General features: G+C 46.1%; 1 protein-coding gene across 4 annotated transcripts in view; it reads right to left on the bottom strand.

The window, feature by feature from the left end:
• Positions 1-27,957, bottom strand: part of LOC147120130 (melanophilin-like) — a 278,087-nt gene that overhangs the window by 27,427 nt on the left and 222,703 nt on the right. For 3 of the 4 annotated variants that reach the window (XM_085985693.1, XM_085985694.1, XM_085985696.1), the window contains 3 exons: positions 7,462-7,665; positions 5,626-5,796; positions 329-421 (listed from right to left, as the gene is read on the bottom strand). In XM_085985693.1, coding sequence (XP_085841819.1) covers positions 329-421; positions 5,626-5,796; positions 7,462-7,665 — 468 coding nt within the window. The remainder of the gene's footprint in view (positions 1-328; positions 422-5,625; positions 5,797-7,461; positions 7,666-27,957) is intronic. The other variant, XM_085985695.1, reaches the window with a different exon arrangement.

Raw genomic sequence — 27,957 nt, 5'->3', positions numbered from 1 at the left:
CACTATGCAACTGGGCAGTGATCAGGAAGTGGAAACCCATGGCTGGTTTTCCCTCTCCCTGACCCCGTGGACAGTGCAACCAATTATAACAGCTCCAACGCAGGCTGGCCGAGATCAGCCGACTCAGTAAAGACCAGCGACTGAACCCTCACATTTTCCTCGTCTTTACGGCAATGTCTATAGCAACTGAAGCAGTGGGGAGCTCGCCGGCATTTTCTTACGTACTTAAAGAGACACTTCCAGCTCATGGACTTTGTCTGACCCTCTGTTTCCCACTATAATTTAGTCAGCATTAGCGATGATAATACATTGACACCCACACACACACCTGTCCGTCCTGCTTTCCTTTGGCCTTATCCTCAGTGGAAACATTCATCCCAGCAGCACTCAGAGCTGCAATCCGGTTTTCTATGTCAGAAACCTGCAGTACAAAACCTCACTGACAATTCAAATAGCAGATACATCGGCTTTTCTCGTTTAAAGATACTGTGCACCCTTTTCTTTTTTCTTTGCATTCAGTTTCCCACCCCACCCCCCGGCCCCACATCCACCATGCATCATTCTTTGACCAAGATGATGGGCTGGCAAATGAGTGCCAAGTTGCAACCAATCTTAGCCTCCCTCAGCCAACCGGTCAGCTCTATGGGTTGTATTAATTGCCGTCAAGGGACTAGTCAGGGGAAAGAACAAAAATCATATGTGAGACGAAATCCAATCAATATATATCTGTTAATGACATACAGGGGAGAATTTGACCTTTTGGACTCGCCGGGAGCGGGGTGGGGGGGCGGGGTGGTATGGGCCCGGTAGCGCGTGGGAAACCCGGAGGTTAAACTCCACAGCATGCGCGTGACATCACTGGCAGGTTGCCCGCCCGGAAGTCAGCCTGGCATGGCTTCCAGTTGGGTGAGGAATGCTGGAGAAGAGGCTGCAGTCCCCAGGTAGGTCCGAGCCCCGGGGGTGGTGGAGGGGTCCGATCCCAGGAGCGGCCTCATCCCTGACCCCGAGGGGGTTCCAATCCCTGACCCCGTGGGGCGGGTGGGGGACCAATTTTTGATCCTGGAGGGGCCTGATTCCTGACCTCAGGGGTGGGGTGGCGGGGTTCGATCCCGGGCTGGGTGGTTTGTATTGGGGAGGGGGTTGGTGGTTCAGATGGTGGGGGAGCTTGGGAAGCCACGGGAAGCACTCCTACTCCTCCAGACCCACAAGGAATGTCCTCACCTCACTGCAGTTGCCGGGATTCCCGAGGCCCGGGAACCTTGGCCGGCCACAGTTACACCTGAAAAGCAGGTTAAATCCGAGGCTTCCAGCCTCATTATCATATTTAAAGTGTCAACCCGTCTCCTGGGAGTGGGTTTGCTGCCTGCCCCCAACCCCCCACCCCCCCCGCCTCCGTTAAAACTGGAAGTGGGCGCGTTGGAGGCGGGTTGTGGTCAGGCTTCAGATGTTAAACACTTTAACCTCCCACCCGACCCAAGCCCGCCTGTTTTTTCTTAGTTAAAACTCCCTCATAATTGCGGAAGGCACACAGCCAGGGCGACACAGTGAAAATACATAGTCAGAGGCAGAGCACACTATCCAGAGACATAGAAACTTATTTTATGGCCTTCTGGAATGTGAGAGGGTGCTGTCTGTTGTTACAGCAATCCTATGAATGGACATTTCTGAGCCTTGGACAGTCACCGTACTCATTTTATGGTGACCATGAAAATGTCACCCAAAGCACCCCCAATGTCTCCATAAGTTTCTCCAGTAAGTAGCTCAACCATACACATCGCCAAAGTCCTAGATTTGATCCTTCGACTATGCTGTTCATAGTTGGGGTGCCAGTAGGGGCATTTTATTATTACTCTCAGAAGGGGAATATTATCCAAGTTTCCTGTTTCATTATCCAGTGGCCTCATTGAAAGTACGCAGTTGAGAACACGATCAGATTCTGCTGCAGTTGCCAGTGCATATTCACCATCAAGGCTCAGGCATGAATAATGACCACTTGGGCAAGATACTGGAAGACAATGTAAAACTGTACCCCAACAAGAAATCATTGTGTGCAGGAGAGGAAAACGTGGCAGTGAAAATTAGAGAGAAAATGAAAGAAAATACCAAGCAAGGCAGGCAATAAAAACAGAAAATGCTGGAAATACTCAGCAGGTCAGGCAGCATCTGTGGAGAGAGAAACAGAGTCAAAGTTTCAGGTCGATGACCTTTTATCAGAACTGGCTGTTCGGCGTTGGGGTGAAAGGTCAATGACCTGTAACTTTGACTCTGTTTCTCTCTCTACAGATGCTGCCTGGCCTGCTGAGTGTTTCCAGCATTTTCTGTTTTTATGTCAGATTTCCAGCATCCACAGTATTTTGCTTTTGTAAGCAAGATAGGCAACTAGCGAAGTATGGAAAATTAGGTTAGATAAATATACTGTAGTTTTGCTTGATTTACCTTTGGTGGGGATTAAATCAGAACCTTCTTTCAGGGGGTTATGCATAGAATCCATAATGGAGTGGCCTGTGGAAGGATTGGGCTCAATAGGCTGACTGAGTCTTTGGTCAGAGCTAAGCCTGTGTTGGTGGGGAATGCCAGGCATACACATCCTCTGAAGCAATAAGACAGGCCGTCCTGTTCTCATGTAAGAGTTATGGCTAGGAGGCTGGTTTAGAAGAGTGCTGGAGATTATGAACACAGCAGCAGATGGGGAGAGGTGCGAACTGAAGCAACATTGCTGAGGTGGAAATGGAGTGGATATGAGCCGAGGGAAGGATGGAAGAAAAATTGAGTGAGACAAGTCACTCTGGGCTGCTATCATGTAACTCCTGGTGGCTGGTTTTGCAGTAGTGTTGGCAGAGGCCTGGGAGGAAGGAATGTGAATTCAGGGGTCAAGCAGTACGCCAAGGTTCTGTACCTTTTGACTAAGCCTTCGATGGCAGCAAGGGAGGTTGCCAGAGTCACATGGGTGCCAGTAGGATCAGAAAAAATGGCTTTGGTTTTTCAGACATTTAAGTTGGAGAGAGCAGCGCCTTGGAGGTGGACTGCAGAGAAAAGATGCTGGAGCAGGATGAAATGGCCGACAGTGTCAAAGATGGAGTGGCTAATGAGGAAGAGGAAAATTGACAGAAAGCCATGGTTACTGTCACACAAAATGTCATTTGTGACTTAGACCAGTGTGGTTTCAGTGCTTGGACAGGTCAGAAACCAGTTTGGAGGGAATCAATTAAGAAGTGGAGGCAAACTTGTGAGACAACAATGTATGTCAGGATTTTGCACAGAAGTTGGAGAGAATGGAGGGGATGAAGGATGGATTTCTTGATAACATTAGTCTTCAAAGGGAGAGGGATGCAGCTGGCAGATAGGAACAGTTTCATCATATCTGCAATCATGAGGCTAAGGTGTTAGAAGCTGGAACGCAGTGAATTGAGGGAGCAGCTGAAGACTTAATGGATGAGATGAAGGTGTTGAGAGCAAAATTGGGGGCAAACAGCAGAGAACAGGATGGTTAAGGGCTTGGAAGAAGGAAAGAAGGAAAGTTATGGGATGCTCAGAGGCAGCAGTTATACCAATAGCCTTGATTTTGGACATAATTAAGTCACCGAGTTTCTCATATTTAGGGTTCGCGGTGAGGACTGAGTAGGTGGTTTATGGTCCAGAGGAGGAGTTTGGAGTTGTTTTTGCTCTCCATGATGACCCTGCAATAGTAAACAGTGTTGGCCAAGGAGAGGGAGTGACAGTACAGTTGAGGTGGTTTAGCCAATTCTAGCAGCGGACGTCTGGCTGGTCAAATAGGAAGTGTATAGCAGATTGCAGCCTGTGGATTAGAGGTTGAAGAAGTGACTCCTATATCAAGGGAAGCGGTGGGGGTGAAAGAGCATTCAGGATCTCAGGGGGATGAGGCATCGAACGTGGAGGCTATATGGAAAAGATTGGCAGGCATTGCTATCATCACTGGTGGCAACCCAGATGAGGGAGAGGTCAGAATTAGTCTTAGTGTCCTGGTAACAGAGGCAACAATTGGGGGCACTATGCTATCTATCAACTCATGTTCACAGTCTCTCAAATCTGAAATTGAATACATCTACAGTACCTACCAAACTTACCAACTCTGGTAACCAACCGTGCACAAACCAAGGAGCACTGAACACACCAAATAGGGTTCATTGCATGCAGTGAGATGTGTTAGAACATTACTGTCAAGCGGAAAATAGTAACATTGATGATAGTAGAGATTTTTTAAAATGGAATTATATCCCTATTCCAGTTTCTGCCACAAGTTTTGTAGATTACCATTTGTGAACTAAAATGACAAATAAGCTAATTATTGATGTTGTATTTCATCTGAACCTATCACATTTCTAAAGCTTTTACACTATCCAATCTAATTCAGGTTTCTTTTATTCTTTTATTTATCTTCTCACCTCTTTTCTTGAGGGGACTGACACATGGGGTACAGTTCCATCAGCATCAACAGCCCACTGTCACCTCAGCTAAAAGGCCACTCTTCATGAAAAAGCCTAGATCAATGCTACTCATAATACATCCTGGTGACCATTTGCAGCCCATCTTCCCTGCACCTATGATGCTTGGCCTTCCATAATGCCTTTATACGTTTACTATGTTAAAGGCGTTAAATAAAATCAAGCTGTTCTTGTTGATGCCCAGTTGTGGAATGCCAGCTAAACTGAGATGCCGTGCTGTTCCTTTTCATTTGCTTGGTCTCCAATCAAAGGAAGCAAGGAAATGCAATGAGGAGGCAGAGTTACCTAACTTCATTACAGGGAGTAAAAGGACCCATTCAAATACAACAAATTAAAAGAAAAATCTGGTTCTTTAAGACAGAATTTACCATTGGCAATATCGAGGATGAACACTTAGTGCATCACGTGACTTTTCTCTGTTATTGTGGTGGAAGCGGAAATATTTTTAATTGATCCATTTAAAATAAATGGGTTAATACTGTATTAAAAAGGTGGCTAGAGGAATGTCATCCGAACCCCTTAAGTGATCATCCACTAATATTACTAATGATAAACTGGGCTATAGTTTTCTCCCCTCTTTCTGTGGTAGACTGTCCAACCTCCACTTGCCAGCTCCCCACAATGGCATGATTGAAATCAGGAGTTTACTGTGTGAGGAAATGCACTCACAGAGCCCCATCCCATCAGTGAGTGGTGCAGTGTACTCAAGAGTTGCCTTTGAGCAAGGCATTGATTAGGATTGTGGCTCTCAACCAAAAAACACTGAGTAAACCCTGCCTAGATCGTGAAATTAGCAGACTATTTGAAAGTGCGAAGCATAATAGCCAAGCCTGATCTGTCCTCATCCTATGTCTACGAAAGTGCACTTCCAGCAGAAGCCACTGGATCGTGATCAAGAATAAGAACGTAGCCTGATTTTTTTTTAGCCCCCTCGCTAATCCAGGGGACAATGAAGCCAATTACAGTTTCTCTTCTACCATACCATCGAAGACCAGCTCTATCAGCACAGATCACAGATCAAACCTGGCAACCTTCCTGTTCTGTACATGCACTGAGCAATGTTTTTATCGACTGAGCCTTTGAGGATGGGGCACCATCCTTCCTCAGGTTCAACGTGCAGCTGCTAAACTGTCTTTCAGACCTGTAGGGGTTTACACTGTACCTCGCTTTCAGTGTATTGAACCTTAGCAACAGCTGAAGCCACCTTGTCTTCCAGTTCTGAGAGCTCAGAGTCTGTTGTTGTGGTGGTGTGACTCTGCCTGCTTCGTGCTCGCTCCTCCAGGTCCTTCAGCTGCCTTTCCAGGCCGTAATTTGTGCTGGCTGTCATATACACCTACAGGAACACAATGTGCCAAATTACTCCCTCTTTCTGTCTATGACAGAACCTCATATGCTAGAGGCACACGTCAAGAGCACTGGCAAAATTTCAGGCAGGGATATCTGCTGGGTCAGCAGGAAACAACCTGTCATTTAACATAGAAACATAGAAGATAGGAGCAGGAGTAGGCCATTCGGCCTCTCGAGCCTGTTCCGCCATTTAATGAGATCATGGCTGATCATCCAAATTCAGTATCCTGTCCCTGCTTTCTCCCCATATCCCTTGATCCCTTTAATAGAAACATAGAAGATAGGAGAAATATAGAAGATAGGTTTAATTGCTGCTGTGTTTCCCACATGGCAAGTGTTTACCTTGCATCAAACGATAAACCTTCTGTAGTGTGCTTTTCAATTAGGAAATAAAAGATCCTAATATCCTTAATTTTCTTCCCCTCTTTGGGTATAGTTTCCCAGTAACCCTGAATACTTTGCTAAGTGACTACTCCATGCATCAACCTAGACATTGGCCTGGAATTATCGGTCAGCGGTGAAGGAAAGGTGCTCGTTGCTGGCCCCGAAGAAAGCTGCCCGAAGAGATCACGCAATCTCTGTGGCAAGAAGTTTGCCTTTTTCGATGTTCAATTGATTTCAGCGCTCTGTAGTGGGAATCCCGAGTGTGATCTGCTGTGACAGCAACAAGCTGTCTGAGCAGCCAATCACGTTGCAGAATTCTCATAGACAGGAGACCAGGAAATGAGAAGCTGCTTTTATCCGGACTTTTTAAAAATGTTACAGAAAGCGAAATAAAGATTGGGGCTCTCACATGGGGATAAGGTAGAACCTGAAATATCATGAACAAACTTAAAAAAAACAATTTTTTAAAAAAACCTAGTAACTTTTATAATGGAGAAATTTGTCACTCCACAAATATAAAAATTAGTTTTTCAGGACCATAACGTTTGTTATTATGCTGTTAATACCCCAGTTACGCATATTCCAAAAGGCCTAACTTTTAATGGGGTAGTTAATAGCGATATTACCGTAGAAAAGCCCTAATTTTTGTCAGTTTCACTGATTACACTGATTGCCGGCTATGTGGAGGGGAGGAAGGGCACAGCGCAGTCTCTGTCCGAGCAGCCAATGACTGACCGCAACTTCAGGATTTCCGCATTTAGATGTGCATGCGCTAAATCCTGAAGTTGTGGTCAGTTTTAGAGGGGTAATAACAGCGAAGACTGACAGTTTCCCCGTCATTACCCACAGCAAATTCCAGGCCAATGTGTTGCCAGGTTATTCTACCGCAGAAGCCACCTCAGTTAAGCCTGATCCAATGTCCACATGCACTAACTTTCCAGCGGGAATCACTGGAGAGCTATACAGCCAAAGGGTGCTGAGGCAAATGGAAATGCCCCAATTCCTTCCTTGTCTGAGGTCAGCTAACTCAGCATAGTTGAGGGGAACATGGGTCTTTCCTGGTCTGCATAGTTAAGTACCATGCCAAGAGGTGCAGTTAGCTGGTAAACATCTTAAGCACAGTACACATCCACAAAGGGATGGATCAATTCGGACCTTCCCTTTATATATTTATTGAATATGAAAGAACTGTGAGGAAACAGGAAGATGTCTCATATGTATTAATATTAATATATATTTCTTTTATGAGGTAGACCATTGCTCTTACGTTTTCCTCAAGTTTTCTGTATGCTTCATCAGCCTCGCTCACACTTAAGTCTTTTTCACTGGACTTTAGGTGCAAACTGGGATTTGTGAGAAGTTCGTTAACTGGGCCATCTACTTCTGCAAAGTCATGCAATGCTTTTTCAGTTGCGTTAATGGTCCTTAAAGCTGTCGTTGTGATGTTGCAAAGAGCCACTGCTGCTGAGCGCTGTGAATGCCACACACATAATAGAAAACGTTAAAAAATGTACGAGTGTAAAGATATTTTAAATCCACCCAGGCTGATGGCATGAAAGTCTTCTCCGTCTGTTGGCTTTGATGGTTCAATGTGAAACAAGATTTCCAGTTTCAATTCAGTTCTTAGTGAACACTGGCTCAAAGCACAAAACTGCTTTTCATTAGGCACGATAGAGTGGAAATTACCATCACCGATGTTATCGTACGAATGTTTAATATGGTAGCATCAAACTTCCCTCTCCGTTATCTTAATGGAGGCATTAGCCTGGTTAAAATAAATATAAGCTAACATCAGCAACAGTAATATCTATCCTTAAATAGGTAGTCTCATCCAGGGGGGACCATGGGATAGCTGGTATGCAAAATGGAAAAGTTTCACACTATCACAGAAGGGAGTGCTGTGGTTAGGGCTGAAGAACATTGCTGAGCCAGAGTAGGCGCTTTACTCTTCATCTAACAGTGCTTTGTCTAACAACTGTCATGAGAGTGCTCGGCCTAGAAATTCACTAGCCTTAGCGCCGCTTTTGAGGCGCTAGAGGGACTAGCGCCAGAGTTATGGCCCGTTGAAAAATTCCCTGGGGCCCTAAAGCGGCGTTGCACCGGTAGCGCTGCGCCGGCACCGATGATGTCATCGGTGTGCGCAGCGTCCCGGTTGCCATGCCGACGGGCCCCAGCACCGAAATTCAGTTGCGGCCGCCTCGCCCGTGGCAGCCGCAACTAAGACTCTGGCAACAGAGTCCAACATGTGTTTGCGCCGGCGCATTAAAGGCCCCGCGGCGGCCGGCCGCTTTCCCGCCGGCCGCCTGCCCGCAGCTCCCTCCCCGGACTTCTCCCCCCCCCCCCCCCCCGGAACAGATGCAAGCCCGGCACTTGTCCGAGGTGCCGGGCTCATTTTTAAACAGATTTGCGCGGGCCGCGGCCGGGTGCAGACAGCTCCTCCTTAACGGAAGGAGGAGGCCTGCACTTCCCCAGCCTGCCGCACCGCATCGGGTGCCGCAGCGCCGGAATTGCGGTGCTAAACGGCAGTTAGCGCCCTTTTCCAGGCGCTAAGACCCTTCAGTAGCGCCGGCAGCCGTTTGGGCGCGGCGCTACTGAATTTTTGGCGCGCGCAGGGGGACTTAGCGCCGGCACTAACTTCCGGCGCTAAAGCCCTGGCTAAGCCAAAACCCAATTTCTAGGCCCTCATTTCTGAAACTAGGGGGGCGATTTTGCCAGCCCTAGGGAGGCGGGTATGGAGGCAGGACTGCCTGTTAACAGGCAGAAAATAGGATTATCCTCTTTTTGCCCTCACAAGTGTGGGCTTCCCGAAGGCTCCAAAACCCACCAGCTCAGCGAGGTGAGTAGGGGGTCTGCGGGGGTGCAAAAGTGTGGTGTGAAGGTAAGTGATGGGTGCAAGAGTGCAGAGGTGAGTATCTGAGGTAAGTGCAAAGTGTTTTTAAAAGTGTACTTACCTTTGTTTCTTCCTGCAGGCTTCAGTCGGCTTGTATGCGGAGACTCTCGCACATCTGTGTTGTAGATGAGAGATGGCCGTTGCATTCTCAGATACAACATCTCATTTCTGTAAAAGAAGGTTGATGAGGTCTTGTATGCAAGACCTTATCAAACCGCAGAGAATGTCACTGTATGACAGCTTCACAGAGCTGTCAAACGATGACAATTCATCTGTCAAACATTTTTGACAGATGAAACATCATACGTTGACATGCTCTGCAACTGACTTTCCCTTAATTGGGCTGCTAAGCCCGCTGGGCCGGCTTAACAAGGTCAATCAAGGGAAAATAACATGGATTGGCCACAAATCGATGGAGGCAGGACTAAAACCCGACAAGCAGCAGTCCCGCCTCCAACATGCCCCCATTCACAAAATTGCCCCCTGGGAGCCTGAAATGGAGAGTGTTCAATTTTCCAGCACTAAGATCCTTCACCTTCAAGAGTATATAAAAATGCTTTGAAAGGTACATGAATTTAAAAGGTTAAGCTTGTCATTAGTCATTAGCAAGAGCATGGAGCATTTCTGAAGCACACTTTATGAGTGGTAAACATGCTGCTGCTGCTTCTGTAATGCACAACTATTTAGTTAAGGGTTTTTGGTATTGACCTGGTGGAAGTCAGTGAGGCTCAACATTGGCATGCTTTAATTAGGTCTACTGTGCTTTCACTTTCATCCGCTTCAGACTTATTAGGCTACCATGCTTTATATAATGGCTGCGTCCTGCACATGGCATCCCTCCCTCTACAACCATCTCCCCTTTTTCTACAATTAGTGCAGTTTTAGTAATCTATGTACTGCACGTTGAACATATGAGATCATAGAGTCATAACGGCACAGAAGGAGGCCATTCAGCCCATCGAGTCCGTGCCAGCTCTCTGTAGAGCAATCCAGTCAGTCCTATTGCCCCACTCTATCCCTGCAAGTTTATTTCCCTCAAGTGCCTATCCAGTCTCCCCTTGAAAACATTGAGTGTCTCCGCTTTCACCACTTCCGTCGGCAGCAAATTCCAGGTCATCACCACTTGCTGCGTAAAATCCTCACATCCCCTCTGTATCTCTTGCCCAAAACCTTAAATCTGTGTCTCCTAGTCCTTGTACCATCAACTAGTGGGAACAGCCTTTCCCCGTCTAGCCTATCCAAACCAGTAATAATCTTGTACAGGTGTTGAGAAGATATCAAAAATATTATCTCAGGGCTTCTCTCAATTGATAAATTGCAACCCATGAACATGTCATCCACAGTCTGTACAGAGTTAGTTGACCTCAGTCGTTTGTGGCAGTGACAAGGGTGCTACAATTGGCCTCAATGTTCCTGGGCGAGTTCCTACTCCTGATCACTATCCAGTAATTCCTGCTGGAAAAGGCAAGTTTTTAATTTGTGCTCAGAATGTGGGTAACTTGATCATAAAAGCTATTGCGTTGTGGTTCAGTGATGTCCTTCAGGGAAGGGAACTTGCCACCCGTACCTTGTCTGATCTACATGTGATTCCAGTCCACATTATGCGATTAGCTGTAGCAAAACTTGCTCCCAATTTCCCAATTTGCCATGACAGCATTTGAAGTCATGACCTCTGGGTTACTAATCCAATACTACAACCATTACTGTAAGCGAGTGGACATTGGGTGAGAACAGGATAAACGATGTAATTTAGGGGTCCATGTACACAGATCACTAACGTGTAGTAGTCAGATACAAAAATTGAATGTTAGTCTTTATAACTAGAGGGTTAGAATACAAAGGGGAGGAAGTTTTGCTACAGCTATACAAAGCCCTGACTAGACCACAGCTGGAGTACTGTAGACAGTTCTGGGCACTGCACCTTAGAAAGGATATATTGGCCTTGGAAGCAGTGCAGCGCAGATTCCCTAGAATATTACTTAGGCACCAAGGGTTGGATTACAAGGAGAGATTTCATAAATTAGGCTTACATTCCCTGGAATACAGAAGGTTAAGGGGTGATTTGATTGAGGTTTTTAGGATTTTGAAAGGAATTGATAGTGTAGAGATAATTTTTTTTCTGCTGGCGAGGGAGTCTAAACCAAGGGGACAAAACCTTAAAATCAGAGCCAGACCATTCAGGAGAGAAGTTAGGAAACACCTCTTCACGCAAAGGTAAGTAGAAATGTGGAACTCTCTCCCACAAAATGCAGTAGATGCTAGCTCAATTCATAATTTTTAATCTGAGATCGATAGATTTTTGCTAGACAAGGGTATAAAACGATATGGAGCCAAGGCAGGTGGATAGAGTTAAGACACAGATCAGCCATGGTGTCATTAAATGAGGGGCTGAATGGCCTACTCCTGTTTCTATGCACCCTCCCCCTCCCCGAAGACAAACCTTCTGGTCTCAAAAATGAAGATTAGCCACAAGGTGAGTTTCTGAAGGGATCCTGACAGCGGTGGAAGTGTAACGAGCATGGTTCAGTGCCTATAGAAGAGGATGGAAGAAAATGGGGAGGAAAATAGATCATCTGAATCCTGAGTCAGTAAATGTGGACATAAGGATTTATAATGAAGAAAGTTGACACAGAAGTTACAAAAACATAATAAGAAGTAAGATTTTGTATACAGAACGTGCGCACAAACATAAGTTTTTAGTGCAGTGCTAATCACTCTCCTGCGATGTTGAAACAGGGAGTGAAGACCAAGTGTAGTCTTCAGATAAGGCAGGGTTCATGGATGGGCGGTAATTGGACTAGGGTGTGCAAATGTAACTCAGTTTTCATTTTAAAGTCAAACGTTCTGTCCTTATTTTTATATCTTCATTATAAATTCCTATGTCCACTTTGTTATTTCAACCTCCAGCCATGGGGTGGCACTGTAGCACCGCCTCTGGATAGAGACTGTAATTACAATGCGACCGATTTACATAGAAAATTACCATTAAAAATGTGAACACAGGAATTTATAATCAAAAAGGTGACAGGAAGTACAGATATCAGAAGTGGTGGGTTCAAAACCCATTCCAGAGACTTGAGTCCATAATCTAGATTGATAATTCAGTTTGGTACTGAGGGAAATGAGATGTTAAATCAAAGCCCGATCTGCTTTCTCAAAATGATGTCAAGAATCCCAACAGACTCTCTGAGGAAAAGCTGGGGCGTTCTCCTGGTGTCCTGCCCAACATTTATCCCTTAACCAACATCACCAAAAACAGATTATCTGATCTTTTATCACACTGTTGGTTGTGGGACCTCGCTGTGTGAAAATTGGCTGCCATGTTTGCCTAGATAACAAGAATTGAAAAGCATTTAATTGACTACGAAGCGCTTTAAAATAACCTGAGGATGTAAAAGGTGCTATATAAAAAAAAAAAATTTTCGTTTATGGGATGTGGGCGTCACTGGCAATTGCCCATCCCTAGTTGCCCTTGAGAAGGTGGTGGTGAGCCGCCTTCGTGAACTGCTGCAGTCCATGTGGTGATGATACTCCCACAGTGCTGTTAAGTAGGAAGTTCCAGGATTTTGACCCAGCGACAATGAAGGATCGGCGATATAATTCTAAGTTAGGATGGTGTGTGACTTGGAGGGGAACTTGCAGGTGGTGGTGTTCCCATGCGCCTGCTGCCCTTGTCCTTCTAGGTGGCAGAGGTCGCGTGTTTGGGAGGTGCTGCCGAAGAAGCCTTGGCGTGTTGCTGCAGTGCATCTTGTAGATGGTACACACTGCAGCCACGGTACGCCGGTGGTGGAGGGAGTGAATGTTTAAGGTGGTGGATGGGGTGCCAGTCAAGCAGACTGCTTTGTCCTGGATGGTGTCGAGCTTCTTCAGTGTTGTTGGAGCTGCACTCATCCAAGCAAGTGGAGAGTATCCCATCACACTCTTTACTTGTGCCTTGTAGATGGTGGAAAGGCTTTGGGGAGTCAGGTGGTGGGACACTCGCCGCAGAATACCTAGCCTCTGACCTGCTCTTGTTGCCACAGTATTTATGTGGCTGGTCCAGTTAAGTTTCTGGTTAATGGTGACCCCCAGGATGTTGATAGTGGGGGATTCGGTGATGGTAATGCTATTGACTGTCAAGGGGAGGTGGTTAGACTCTTGCTTGTTGGAGATAGTCATTGCCTGGCACTTCTGTGGCGCGAATGTTACCTGCCACTATCAGCTCAAGCCTGAACGTCGTCCAGGTCTTGTTGCATGCGGGCATGGATTGCTTCATTATCTGTGGAGTTGCGAATGGCGCTGAACACTGTGCAGTCATCAGCGAACATCCCCATTTCTGACCTTATGATGGAGAGAAGGTCATTGATAAAGCAGCTGAAGATGGCTGGGCCTAGGACACTGCCCTGAGGAACTCCTGCAGCGATGTCCTGGGCTGTGATGATTGACCTTCAACCACCACAACCATCTTTCTTGCATTCTTTCTAGATGGATTGATTATTTAATATATATAATTAATGCATCAAGATCTATAATGTATATTTTATGAATTAAGTTATGTTTAATTCAAGACTGACATTTGCTTAACATTTCAATAAGAGCCATGTAAAGAGATAAATCAATCTCAAAATGACAAGAAAATGTGTTTTAGTAACTTTTTAAAAAAAAGTTTAGAGATCATATCACAAGGAGCCTATGCAGTCCTGGATGCAATAGAGATTACAGACCTTTGACTCTCTCTTGGCTCTGGTTACCAAGCCAGCCTGTGCTAAAAGACAGTGCCTTGTCCTGATCTTAACAACGACCAACTTTGATGACCGATATAGTAATCTGGGATGTTATGATTAAGGTTATCCACCAGGTGGTGCTGTAGCCAATGCTGCTGCCAAGGTCAGGGGTTGCTTCCTGTTAAGGTCAGGGGTTAGCTTCCTGCTAAGGTCAGCAAAGGTGCAATGCCTGGAAGCAGGCCTGCCTGGTTGTCTCGCAGTCGTTCAATAAAGCACTCGTATCAATCCTCATACCTCGCCTCTTCGAGTTCCTTGTCTCACTACATGGATTTATCACATTTGGCGAGGAGGTAAAACAGGACCCTGAATAAGAGAAGTCTGCCAGGACGTTTAAACAACAAAATCACGAGCTGCAGTTAGCTACCAGTTGGAAGAGAGCATGGCTGCCACGGTAGGAACGGTTTCCGCTTTTGATATTCAAGCACAAACTTGGGAGGAATACTGTGAAGTGTTGGGTTATTTTCTCAAAGCAAATGCCGGAAAAAGGAAAGCCATTCTGCTTAGTTCAGTGGGAAGCCAAACCTACAGTTTGATGAGGAATCTGCTCAGTCCTGAAAAGCCTGGAGACAAATCATTTGTTGAATTAGTGGCCGTGCTAAAAGAACATTTCAACCCTAAGCCTAGTGAGATTGTACAGCGGTTCAAGTTTAATTCAAGGAACAGGAAAGAGGAAGAGAGTGTAATGGACTATGTAGCGGTGTTGCGTAAATTGGCACAAGATTGCAATTATGGGAACAACCTGAAGGAAATACTGAGAGATAGGCTAGTTTGTGGAATAATGGACGACCGAATGCAGCGCAGATTATTATCCGAGACTGGGCTTACTTATGAAAAAGCATTGGAACTTGCTCAAGCCATAGAGACAGCGAACCGAGATGTAAAAGAAATACAGGGTTCAGACAGGGCTAATGCTACGCAAGTTGCAGGTCAGGTTGTTGTGCACAAGTTGAACATGCGTCAGAAACCACAACGTGAGTATGTGAAGGCATGTTATAGATGCAAGGGCGATCACCTGGTGAGTGAATGCCAGTTTCTGGAGGAAAAGTGCTACAAGTGTGGGAAACAAGGACACATAAAACGAGCTTGCAGGGCGAAATCACCTGTGGAGGAATCCAAACCAAAAGGGGGAGGACAGCAAAACCAAGGGAGAGAAGTGAAAAAACATGGAGCACACCACATCAGCGGGGAAGCTGAGGAAGAAGAGGACATGTTCATAATGTATGGCATGTTAGAGAACATTCCAAAAGTGGCTCCTATCACATTGCAACTGACAGTAAATGACTCTAAGGTGAACTTTGAAGTGGATACAGGGTGCGGCGTGACCATAATGAACAAGGCAGAGTACTCAAAATTGTGGAACCGTGCAAAAGTTCCAGAGTTAAAGCCTTGCTCCCTGCATCTTAAAACATATACAGGTGAACGAGTAGCGACATTAGGTACAGCTAAGGTAACTGTGCAACACAGGGACACAGTGGAACAGCTACCTGTAGTTATAGTATCGGGTACCGGACCAAACCTGTTAGGTCGGGGCTGGATAAAAGAACTTAAATTAGACTGGGGAGCAGTACATCAAATAGATGCGGGTAAACAGTTGGCTTTGCAAGAAGTGTTGAGTGAACATGAGAATGTGTTCAAGGAGGAACTTGGCACATTTAATTGCCCCCCAGCTAAGATTTATGTAGCCAAGGAGGCACCGCCAAGGTTTTTTAAACAACGACTTGTGCCTTATGCCATGAAGCCAAAGGTAGAGGCTGAGCTTGACCGTCTATTGAGAGAGAACATACTGGAGCCAGTGAAATGTTCGGAATGGGCAGCTCCCATAGTACCTGTTTTAAAACCAGACAATTCGGTAAGACTCTGTGGAGGCTATAAATTGACAGTCAATCGGGTGTCCAAACTAGAGCAGTATCCTATTCCCAAAACAGAGGACCTCTTTGCAAACCTGGCTGGAGGAAAGAAATTCACAAAGTTGGATATGAGTCACGCCTACTTGCAGATTACACTGGATGACGAATCAAAGAAGTATGTCACCATAAATACACACAAGGGCTTGTTTACATATAACCGCTTACCGTTTGGTGTCTCATCTAGTCCAGCTATCTTCCAGAGGACAATCGAAGGTGTACTGCAAGGGATTCCACATGTTTCCATCTATCTGGATGACATTCTGGTGACGGGAAGAACCGACCAGGAGCATCTGAGCACGCTGAGAGAGATACTACAGAGATTGGAGAAGGCAGGGTTCCGGCTCAAGAGGAGTAAGTGCACTTTCCTGGGGAATGAGGCAGTGTTCCTGGGACACAGAGTGGACGCCACCGGGCTCCATCCACTCAAGGAGAAGGTACAAGCACTGCAGGACGCCCCTGCTCCTACCAATGTGGCTGAGTTAAAAGCTTACCTGGGACTGCTGAACTATTATAACAGGTTTTTACCAAACTTGTCAACTGTGTTAGCACCTCTTCACAAACTACTGTGCAAGGAGACACAGTGGCAGTGGGGAGAGGAGCAGGGGGTTTCATTTGAACAGTCCAAGAAACTGATGCTGTCGTCGGATGTGCTGGTTCAGTACAATGCAGAGAAAGACATCATTCTCTCTTGTGATGCTTCACCTTATGGGGTGGGGGCAGTTCTTTCACACTGCATGGAAGATGGAACTGAAAGACCAATCGGGTTTACGTCCCGAACTCTAACACCAGCGGAAAAAAACTATTCCCAGTTAGACAAAGAGGGGTTAGCAGTAATGTTTGGGTTACAGAGGTTCCACAAGTACATATATGGCAGGAAGTTCACCATATGCACCGATCATAAACCTCTTATCTCGCTTTTCAATGAAATGAAAGCAGTTCCACAGATGGTGTCACCCCGGATCCAGAGGTGGGCCGTGACGTTGAGGGCATATGAGTATGTCATCGTCTACAAGGCAGTCAAGTACCATGGGAACGCAAATGCCTTGAGCCGTCTTCCACTGCCAGGTACACCTATCCGTGCAGCTCCAGAGGACGGAGTGTTGATGTTGGAGGACACTGACACGGCACTTGTGACTGCAGAGCAAGTAAGAACATGGACAGGTAAAGATCCAGTACTGTCTAGAGTTCGAGAATATGTGGTGAGGGGATGGCCACAGCATCCGGAAGGGGCTGACTTCACAACCTACAGTGTCAGGAAAACAGAGCTGAGTGTGCAGGATGGTTGCGTGTTGTGGGGAGCACGAGTGATTATTCCACGGCCAGCATGACAGTCTATCCTAGAGCAACTACATCAGTGTCATCCTGGGGTCTCGCGTATGAAAGCCTTGGTTAGGAGTTACTTGTGGTGGCCAAAGCTAGATGAGGAGATAGAAAATCTAGTCAAGATATGCAGCACTTGTCAGGAACACTGGAAGGCACCAGCAGCGGCTCCTCTCCACCCCTGGGAGTGGCCGGATAAAACATGGAGAAGATTGCACTTAGATTATGCGGGTCCATTCATGGGGAAGATGTTCCTCATAATCATTGATGCACATTCCAAATGGATGGATGTTTATCCTGTAAATTCTGCTTCTGCCACTACTACTATAGACTGCCTGCGTCGGAGCTTCAGTAATCAAGGGCTACCGGAGATCGTGGTAAGTGACAATGCCACTTGTTTTGTGAGTACAGAGGCAAAAGAGTTCTTGAGAAAAAATGGCATTGTGCAGGTGACCTCGGCCCCATATCATCCATCCTCAAATAGACTTGCGGAGAGAGCCGTACAAACATTTAAAGAAATGATGAAAAAAAGTACAGAAGGGAGTTTAGCAGCCAAAGTGTCACGGGTTCTGTTCAGCTACAGAATAACACCTCAATCGACCACAGGACTCTCTCCTGCTGAGATGTTATTAGGTCGTAGACTATGCTCTACTCTTGACCTTGTCCACCCAGACCTAAAAAGGAAAATGGAAAACAGACAAAACAAACAAAAAGAGAACCATGACAAAAGAACAAAGAGCCGAAGTTTTGGAGAAGGAGATGCGGTCCTTACCAGGAATTTCAGTTATTGACCCAAGTGGATTCCTGGCTTCATAGACTCAATGACCAGTCCCGTATCATACAAGGTCATGTTGGGTGATGGTAGGGTAGTACACCGACATGTAGATCAGATACTTACCAGACAAGGGGAAATTGAAATGAAGGTTCCAGATGCAATGGCTGAGGACAGGTTTGCCCCCAGTTATCCAAGTGCATCTGTGGTGCCACCACCAGGGACAGAGACCATGCCACAGGAACCCATTCGTCAAGAGGAAACCATCGTTGCAGAGTCAGATACTCCGAGCACTGCTCAGGAGCAGCTGGTGGCTTTACCACAAACAAGCAGGGACTTTACTGTCAGACGTTCACAAAGGACTCGCAAGCCACCAGAGAGATTGATACTGACCTGTTAGATTCATCAAGTATGGAACATGGTGAATGGAGACTTCTTATGTGACCCTTAGGAATGGTTGTTTGTTAAGAAATTCATACTGAAATCTGAAGGGGGGAGGGATATAGTAATCTGGGATGTTATGATTAAGGTTATCCACCAGGTGGTGCTGTAGCCAATGCTGCTGCTAAGGTCAGGGGTTGCTTCTTGTTAAGGTCAGGGGTTAGCTTCCTGCTAAGGTCAGCAAAGGTGCAATGCCTGGAAGCAGGCCTGCCTGGTTGTCTCGCAGTCGTTCAATAAAGCACTCGTATCAATCCTCATACCTCGCCTCTTCGAGTTCCTTGTCTCACTACATGGATTTATCACAACCTTAATTGTAAGATATTGAAACTTTAGTGTCTGTCCCACTGGCAATTCCAGCTGTTATAAATAAACCATTTTTATGCCCTTAGACTTATGAATTGGAATGCAGAACTATGTTATAATTATTGGTTTGTCAACACATGTCACAAGGATAATTAAGGGATAAAGAAAAACGAATGCCGCAATGTCGTGGGAACATCATCATCTCTAAATTCCCCTCCATATCACACACCATCCTGGCTTCGACATATATCTCTGTTCCTTCATCATCTCCAGCTGACACCATTGTAAGAACACCATCATTACAAGGACTGCACACCTGTGATATCGCACCATGCGAGCATCACTCCCTATTTTAAGCAAAGGATCATGTCTCTAGTTTAGGCCATTCTCAAATTGGCCTTGTCCCAGGGGTGAAATGAGAATGGACTTGTCCCGAAAGGTTTCAATGTCATGCCAATAGAATGCCTGTTTCCTGTGGAGAGTGGTCCAGAAAAGGCTCTATCAACTATGAGGGCTGGTCTACACAGTGGAATTGTTTTGAACATTGCCAGGCTGAACCTAGCAGTCATAAAAAGGTAAAATCTGTACATAAATAAACGTGCCATTTACCCAGGGATGGTGACTACATATTCAGAGATATTATCAACAATGGGAAGAAACTGAGAAAGACTTCAACAAAATAGATCAGCTGGAGGGAAATATATAATACATTGGCTGAGAGACAAATGTGCTTGAGCACATAAAACACATGTTCTGGAGGTGGGGCGGGGGGGGGTAGTGTTGGGAAGATGGTGATATTGATGTGCAACTGGCCATATGTTGATACTGTCAGGAAACTAGTTGCTTCATGTAAGTACAGTCAAAAGAGAAAGGGATAAACCCAGCAACTACAGACCAGTCAGCCTAACGTCTGTGGTGGGGAAACTTTTAGAGACAATAATCCGAGGCAAAATTAATTGTCACCTGGAAAAATATGGGTTAGTAAGTGACAGCCAGCATGGATTTGTTAAAGGCAAATCGTGTTTGACTAACTTGATTGAGTTCTTTGATGAAGTAATGAAGAGGGTTGATGAAGGTAGTACAGTCGATGTGTATATGGATTTTCAAAAGGCGTTTGATAACGTACCACATAATAGATGTTAGCAAAATTGAAACCCATGGGATTAAAAGAGACAGTGGCAGCGTGGATACAAAACTGGCGGAGAGACAGAAAGCAGAGTGGTGGTGAACGGTTGTTTTTCAGACTGGAGGGAAGTATACGGTAACGTCCCCCAGGGGTCAGTATTAGGACCACTGCTCTTTTTGATATATATTAATCACCTGAACTTGGGTATACAGGGCATAATTTCAAAGATTGTGGATGACACGAAACAATGCATAAACAGTGAGGAGGATAATAACAGATTGCAGGAGAACATAGACAGGCTGATGAAATGGGCAGACTTATAGTACATGCAGTTTAATGCAGAGAAGTGTGAAGTGATTCATTTTGTTAGGAAGAGTGTGGAGAGGCAACATAAACCAAAAGGTACAATTTTAAAGGGGGTGCAGGAACAGAGAGACCCGGGGGTGTATGTACACAAATCGTTGAAGGTGGCAGGACACGTTGATAAGGCTGTTAAAAAAGCATATGGATTCCTTGACTTTATAAACAGAGGCATAGACTACAAAAATAAGGAAGTTATGCTAAACCTTTATAAATCACTGGTTAGGCCCCACCTGGCATATTGTGCCCAATTCTGGGCACCAAACGTTAAGGATGTCAAGGCCTTAGATTTACTGGAATGCTACCAGGGATGCAGGACCAGTTACATAGAGAGACTAGAGAAGCTGGGGTTGTTCTCCTTAGAGCAGAGAAGGTTAGGGGGAGATTTAATAGAAGTGTTCAAAACCATGAAAGGTTTTGATAGAGTATATAAGGAGAAACTGTTTCCAGTGGCAGAAGGGTCAGTATCCAGAGGACACAGATTTAAGTTAACTGGCAAAAGAACCAGAGATAAGTTGAGGAGACATTTTATTAAGCAGCGAGTTGTTATGATCTGGAATGCACGGCCTGAAAGGGTGATGGAAGCAGATTCAATAATAACTTTCAAAAGAGAATTGGCTAAATACTTGAAGAGGAAAGATTTACAGAATTGACCACAATTTGGTATAAATTGGCAATCTCATTTAGAAAATGCAATAATGGTGGCTAGAGCGAGAAGTGAAAAAATGACAGAAGTGTGGTAGAGAAGAAATCTTCTGGGGTTGAAATTAAGGCACCATCCATACAGCCTTTTCTGGACCACTCTCCACAGGAATCTTTATTTTGTATTTGGCCTGTGCAATACCTGAACTGAATGTTCTTGCTGGGGCAGTGCAGTGAAAGCTTATAGCCTGTGTCCATAACATACCTGACTAATGAGTATTAGAAGCTGACACTGTTGTCAAAATTTTCATTCCACAGCACGGATGCTTCTCACATTTATCAGCACACAACTACACTAAAACAAAAAAAAAATCACTATTATTGCAAAAATAATGAGATTTTAGGCGGTCCTTGGTGATATCTGTCATTATGCTATTTTCTGATATATTGTGCTTCGTTGCCCTTGTTAAAGTTATTTTTTTCCCCCTAGAAGCACTTTATTTTGTCTTTCTAAATTTGAGGTCACATAGATGACCAGACAAAAGATGCTGTTACTGGTCACGAGAAGCTGCACACGAGTGGCCTGGTGGAATTTGCACTCAGCTCGCTATAGCAAAGTATTCCCTATTCTTCCCTCCCCCAACTGTTTGGCACCTGAACAGCAGACAGTGAAGCTTCTCCTCCTTTGTCTTCCAGGTACCAGTACTTCTCCTGATACTTTTCTTTCCTTTCATGTCTAGCTTTTTTCCCCTCTACTCCCCTCCTGAATGCACCAACTCATAGTGGGGTTCACATGCTGTGGTGTCTCATGTATGAGCCTGGATAGTGTCAGCAGGCTATATAGTCATGCAGGATATCACAGCCAAGTCTGGTCTTGTTCTCACGCAACAGTTACTTCCACACACTATCCAGCAGTTACTGGATAGTGGTAAGGAGTGGAAATTGTGATTGATTATTTTCCCCTCCCTACCCGGGATTGAGAAGGACAACTGTAGTGCCCCTTCCGCTGCACCAGCTGAGATTAGCTAACAGCACAGGCCGGGTTCTTTCTGGTCTAAATGGTTCACACTAGAGAGAACCATTAGGATCCTGTTGTATTTCCTTTTCTGTTTGTATTTCTCTGCACTGTTGACCCCCACCTCCCTCATCTACATTTAGTGCTTATACCTGGATGAAAAGGCCATCGTATCTTTGCCTCATTTTCAAAACAAGAAGTCTGACTATTGATGAGAAATATGGGAGGGGAAAGGTCAACATTAGGCAAGATGTTGCTCATTTCTGATCCTGTTAAGAGGTTATATTCCCTAGTGCTATCAATACCACAACAGATCTGAAAATGTTTGTGTGTCACATTTATTTTACTTAATATCAAAACAAAAAAAAAGAAAATATACGCACCCTATATTCAACCAGGCACACTCTACAGCTGCTTAAGAGCAAAAAGAAAGTGAGACAAAAGAACCATTAGGAAACCAAATTAAGCAGAGTTGCTGTTCAGGTTAATGGGGCGGAGGTACAGCTTCTTCTCCCTTTTAATAGATGGGATAATGGAACACTAGAAAAGCTTCCTTTCATTAAGATGTGGATCGCACGGACTACTGCATCCGTCACATATGCACACAAACATATTACCTTTTTAAATTAAAGCTTCATCGTCTTACTCGATGACAGCCATAGCCTGATGTTTAAACTATAAATATTCCCTATTTACAAATATACAGAGGTAACTGCATTGCCACAGGAAAGGTGTTCCTTACTTATTGATGGTGTGTTGTTGATGTCAGCCATATTGCTGTGGTTGATAACAACACACAATAAGCAAAATGGTAGCATCTTCCAACATAAAGGGAGGGGGGAAAAACAGGCAAAGAGTGGGTCAGTCTTTCAGATTTTCTGGTCAGTTCAGAATGACCTAGCTCATCCTCCTGGTCTTAACCACAGTGCAGTGGTGTGTGCCTTATCATGTCCACAAGATGTCCCAAAGTGATTTGCAAACGATGATTACTTTTGAAGGTGGAGTCATTATTATTTGGACAAATGTGGCAGCCACTTTATGCACAGCAAAGTCTCACCACAGCAAATGAATGAATGACCAGATAATGTTTTTTGGTGGTGTTCATTGGTCAAGGTGAAAGAAAATCAAGGGAAAACAACAAAAAGCAGAAAGTCTTATCCGTAATACGTGCACCACTTCAGCAGTATGTATCGGAAGAGGAAAATTGGTCTATACACAGAAGAATGTAATTTAAAAACTGATTATTACATCCACAGTTTCCATGTAGAAAAAGTCTTATCAGGGTATTTTTCTTAGTTTTTGAGCTCTTCAAGGGTGTTAAAATTGAAGAATGTACGTTTTGAGGAAGATATTATTTCACTCTCAGGTTTACTCCAGCTATGGTAACGATAGCATATTTCTGGGAGGGGACTTCAGCAACGCAGTGCAGTTTTGGCACAAGTATAGTATGATGAAGATATTAATTTACATTTTGGGATTGAAACCAGTCCTCCCGTCTCGCCTCCTCCTATTCCATGAAATGTGCGTCATTGGGAACATGAGACAGGAGCTGCTCTTCACACATTTTAATTTTTAATTTTTGGAATTTGTATATTTTCCCACTTCAGGTACAAAGGCCAAGATTTTCCGGGGGGGGGGGGGGGGGGGGGGGGGTGGGGGGTGGTCAGTGGGCACGACCGGTGGCGGGTCAGGTGGGAAAGTTTTTTTTTCCCCTAGCGGGTCGGGACCACACTGTGAACCTGCCACCATGCACCTTTACCAAATGTCGGGTCTGTCAGCGCTGAGCAGACCCAACATGCAGTGGCGGGGGAGCCAATTTAAATGATTAGTGGCTTGACAATGGTTTTAAACTGACCTTTTGAATTTGACAGTTCGCCTATGGGCTTCACGCTGTTGCTAGGCCACGTCTGTGAAGCTGTGGTGAGAGGTCAGTGGCCACTGAATCAGCTAATGAGTTGACAGCTTCAAATGTAAAGAAAAAGCTCCCACCTTACAGAGATATCTTCCCTCAGCCGCAAGCTCTTCCTCACTGCATTTCCACAACAGATTCATCATGCTGCAAGTCTTTACACAAGTCTTCACCCAGTCTGACCTCATTACCTCTCTCACCATTGACAGATCACTTCTGTCATCTCCACTTCAGCTGACATCTATTCCATCAGCATGGGTGCCCTTTATACTCTCTCACCCTGGTCCTCAGAATCTGACCACGATCAGCCCCAACAACAGCAACACCAGGCACACCAGCAGCACCAACAACAAAACCACCAACCTTCTCCACAATCACCTGATGCTGCACAGGACAGACCACATTGCTGCCCGGGAGGCCAGGGATGGCCTCACCATGGCCAGATTTACTTCACTTGATGCTGTATACCCTGGCTGGCACATGATGTGCCAGGTTGGCACCACCCCACACCAACACTATAAAGCATCCCTACAATGACCAAGCCATTCCTCTCACACTCTTCACCATTGCGGAGGGTACCGTTATGTCTCACCATTCACTGCAACTCACTGAGCCACTTCCAAAGGTGCACACAACCTGTCCAAGAAAGCAAAGTGTTGAAAATAAAGGTTTCAATGTTTGACACCACATTAACAGAAACTTTACATGAACATTGCATAAAGCACCCAAGTGCCTACCCTTGTGTGTTGTTGGTTGGTATGATTGAACTAGGATGAGGGTGAGTGTGAGGGATGGCTAGTGAGATGAGAATGTGATAATGTAGATAGAGAGGGATGGGTGGAGGTGCAAGGTAAGTTGGTGTGAGTAAAGATGTGGAGGAGTAGGGTAGGGAAGGTAGAGTGATTGGGATGTGATGAGAGGCACAGCAGGATGAGGTTGAGTGTGGCTTTGTACGAACGTTTTGTGATCTACTGAGATCATTGAAACATTTGCGGCACTGCACCCAGGTCTTCCTGACCACATTCCAGCTTGTGCCCTCCTGTGCATGTGCAACCAGGCTGTGTTGATCTCCTGGGGCGGTCTCTTCCGCCCATGGGAAGGGAAGAGGACAAGGACCTCCCTGCGTGCTGTGACTCCCTCCATAAGCATATGGAGGGAGTTATGGGAGAGCCTGGGTGTGGTCCTGCACCTTAGTGCAGTGATTGTCAGTGTTTGCAGCACCTCAATGCTGTAGAACACTGACAGCACAAATGTCAAAATAAAGTTGGCCATGGTCCCTTTAAGGAAACCGGCTGATGATGTGTCATCAAATGAAGTCACCAGACCCGCTTCCTCTAATTGGCCGGGAAACGCGGTGGGTGGGCTTTTGTTTATTAGTTATAAAAGTATTGGAGGTCATGTGATGAAACCTCCAGCAATATGTCCAATCAGAGTCGTCAACCCCATCAGTAAACCCAGGACCTGACATTCCTACTTGGGCATGTCAGGAGAGGCCTGTCCTCATCACCCTCTGTCAACTCCCTTTTAATCCAACGATGGCCTAGACTTTCTGCTAGTTTGCATTGGTTTTACACAGCACAATTTGCCTGAAACCGGCCAAACCAGCAAAAAAAATCACGGAATTTTAAGTGCAAGTTACATCGAGTGTAAATTGAGTTTCCACGATCTTTAACGCTGCTTTAAAAAACATCACGCTGGAAGTCAGCCCCACCCACAAAACTGGCCACGCTCCCAGATCGAAATAATTGCCCCCATTTGCGAGGGTTCGAGGAGCCTCTTCAAATTCAGCTTTTTTTTTTTTTAGGTGCAGAGGCACTAGTAGGCACATTTTAAAAGTTTTTAAATATTAAAAATTATTTAATTTATTAAGAAACTGACTACTGTACACCAATGAAACTAGTACAGTAAATGGTTCAGTATAGTATTTTAAAGTAATTTTCAGTGATTTAAAATTAGGTTACTGACAAATGGTGGATTAGACACTTATTGGCCCAGAAATTCGGGTCGGGGGCTTCCCATGAGTGCAAGCCCCCGACCTGCACTTACCTTGCGCGCCGGCCATTGAGCTGTGGGCCCCCGTGGAATTCCGACCCTGGGCCTGCTCCAACTGCTGGCATGCAGTGCTTGCGTATCCCAGGGGCGCAGTTAGTTTGATGCGTCCCCTGGGATCACGTGGGCCATGGAGAGCCAATCGGAGCAGGGAATGCTTCATTCATAAGTTTGACAGGAAGTGCTGTCAAATTTATAAATACTATGAGCCCCAATGTTTTCCTGACTGACCTGTTTGGACACCATTCACACCTTTGGTTGCTGTGATTATCTCTCTGCCGAGGTGTGATAAATGGTAGTTAGAAAGTGATGCGCTATCAATTACTCATAAAAGACTGAGAGTTAAGAGAGTAACTAAAGGCTTTTATTAACAAAAGAATGAAGGTCTGCCTCGAGTGGTCGACCGGTCCAGAAATACAAAGGGCTGGGGAGCAGTCACCTTTATACTAGGACTTGTGGGAGGAGTCAGCCGAGGCATGTCCAGGCATGTACACAGTGGAATACAAACAGTGGTTTACCACATTCACCCCTTGTTTAAAATTGAGTCCGGCGGGGTGAAGTGTATTAAAAGTTAGTGTATTGGAGTCTCTCCGGAGGTCTTGTCTGCCGCTCGCTGTGATCGGCGTGGCGACGGCAGGGGTAGTGGAGCTTCCGGCGTCGAGTCCTGCGTGGGCTGTGGCACAGGCGTGTCATCCTCGTAGATGTCGAGCGGGTCGCGGGGCCCAGGCCTGCCGTCTGCTGGGGCTGGATATCGGATCGTGGGGGGGCGTGGTAGTGAGTAGTGGGTTACTGCGGCCCCCAAGGGTGCAAGGTCTCTTATGGAGACTGTGTCCTCCCGCCCGTCCGGGTATGCAATGTAAGCATACTGGGGGTTGGCGTGGAGGAGGTCGACCCTCTCGACCAGGGGGTCCGTTTTATGGGTCCTCACGTGCCTTCTCAGTAGGACCGGCCCTGGGGACGTCAGCCATGGCGGTAGCGATGTCCCCGATGTGGACTTCCTTGGGAAGACAAACATTTTCTCATGAGGGGTGGCGTTAGTGGCAGTGCAGAGCAGTGACCGAATAGAGTGGAGCGCATCGGGGAGCACATCCTGCCAGCGGGAGGTTGGAAGGCCCCTAGACTTTAAGGCTAGCAGGGCGGCCTTCCAAACTGTCGCATTTTCTCTTTCCACCTGTCCGTTCCCCCGGGGGTTGTAACTGGTGGTCCTGCTTGTGGCAATACCCCTAGTTAGCAGGTACTGACGGAGTTCGTCGCTCATAAACGATGAGCCCCGGTCGCTATGGCTATAGCTGGGGAAACCGAACAGGGTGAAGAGGTCGTTCAGACATTTAATGACCGTGGCACTGGTCATGTCCGGGCAGGGGATGGCGAACGGGAAACGGGAGTACTCATCAATAATATTGAGGAAGTACACATTGCGGTCGGAGGAGGGGAGAGGCCCTTTAAAATCAACGCTCAGGCGCTCGAAGGGGCGAGTGGCTTTTATCAGGTGGGCCCTGTCTGGTCTATAAAAGTGCGGTTTGCACTCAGCGCAGACTTGGCAGTTCCTGGTCATGGTCCTGACCTCCTCAATAGAGTAAGGCAGGTTGCGGGCCTTGATGAAGTGGAAGAACCTGGTGACCCCCGGGTGGCAGAGGTCATTGTGGAGGGCCCGCAGTCTATCGATCTGCGCGCTGGCGCAGGTGCCACGCGATAGCGCATCCGGGGGTTCATTGAGCTTCCTGGGCCGGTACAAGATCTCGTAATTGTAGGTGGAAAGTTCGATTCTCCACCTCAAGATCTTGTCATTTTTGATTTTGCCCCTCTGCTTGTTGTTAAACATGAAAGCAACTGAACGTTGGTCAGTGAGCAGGGTAAATCGTTTTCCGGCCAGGTAGTGCCTCCAATGACGCACAGCCTCCACAATCGCCTGGGCCTCCTTCTCAACAGCGGAGTGTCTGGTCTCCGGGCCTTGGAGGGTTCGTGAAAAGGCGGCCACGGGTCTCCCCGCCTGATTGAGGGTAGCGGCCAGGGCAAAGTCGGACGCGTCGCTTTCCACCTGGAAGGGGATGGATTCGTCCACTGCGTGCATGGTGGCTTTGGCAATGTCTTCCTTGATACGGTGGAAGGCTAAGCGGGCCTCTGCCGTCAAGGGAAAAGAGGTGGACTTGATCAGCGGATGGGCCTTGTCCACATAGTAGGGGACCCACTGGGCATAATAGGAGAAAAACCCTAGGCACCTCTTCAGGGCCTTGAGGCAGTGGGGCAGTGGGAGTTCCATAAGGGG

This window comes from Somniosus microcephalus, chromosome 4, assembly GCF_052327205.1.
Source record: "Somniosus microcephalus isolate GS21.2 chromosome 4, FLI_Smic_1.0, whole genome shotgun sequence".
NCBI lineage: Eukaryota > Metazoa > Chordata > Chondrichthyes > Squaliformes > Somniosidae > Somniosus > Somniosus microcephalus.
The sequence above is the reverse complement of the archived record's forward strand: the minus strand, read 5'-3'. Positions and strand labels throughout refer to the sequence as shown.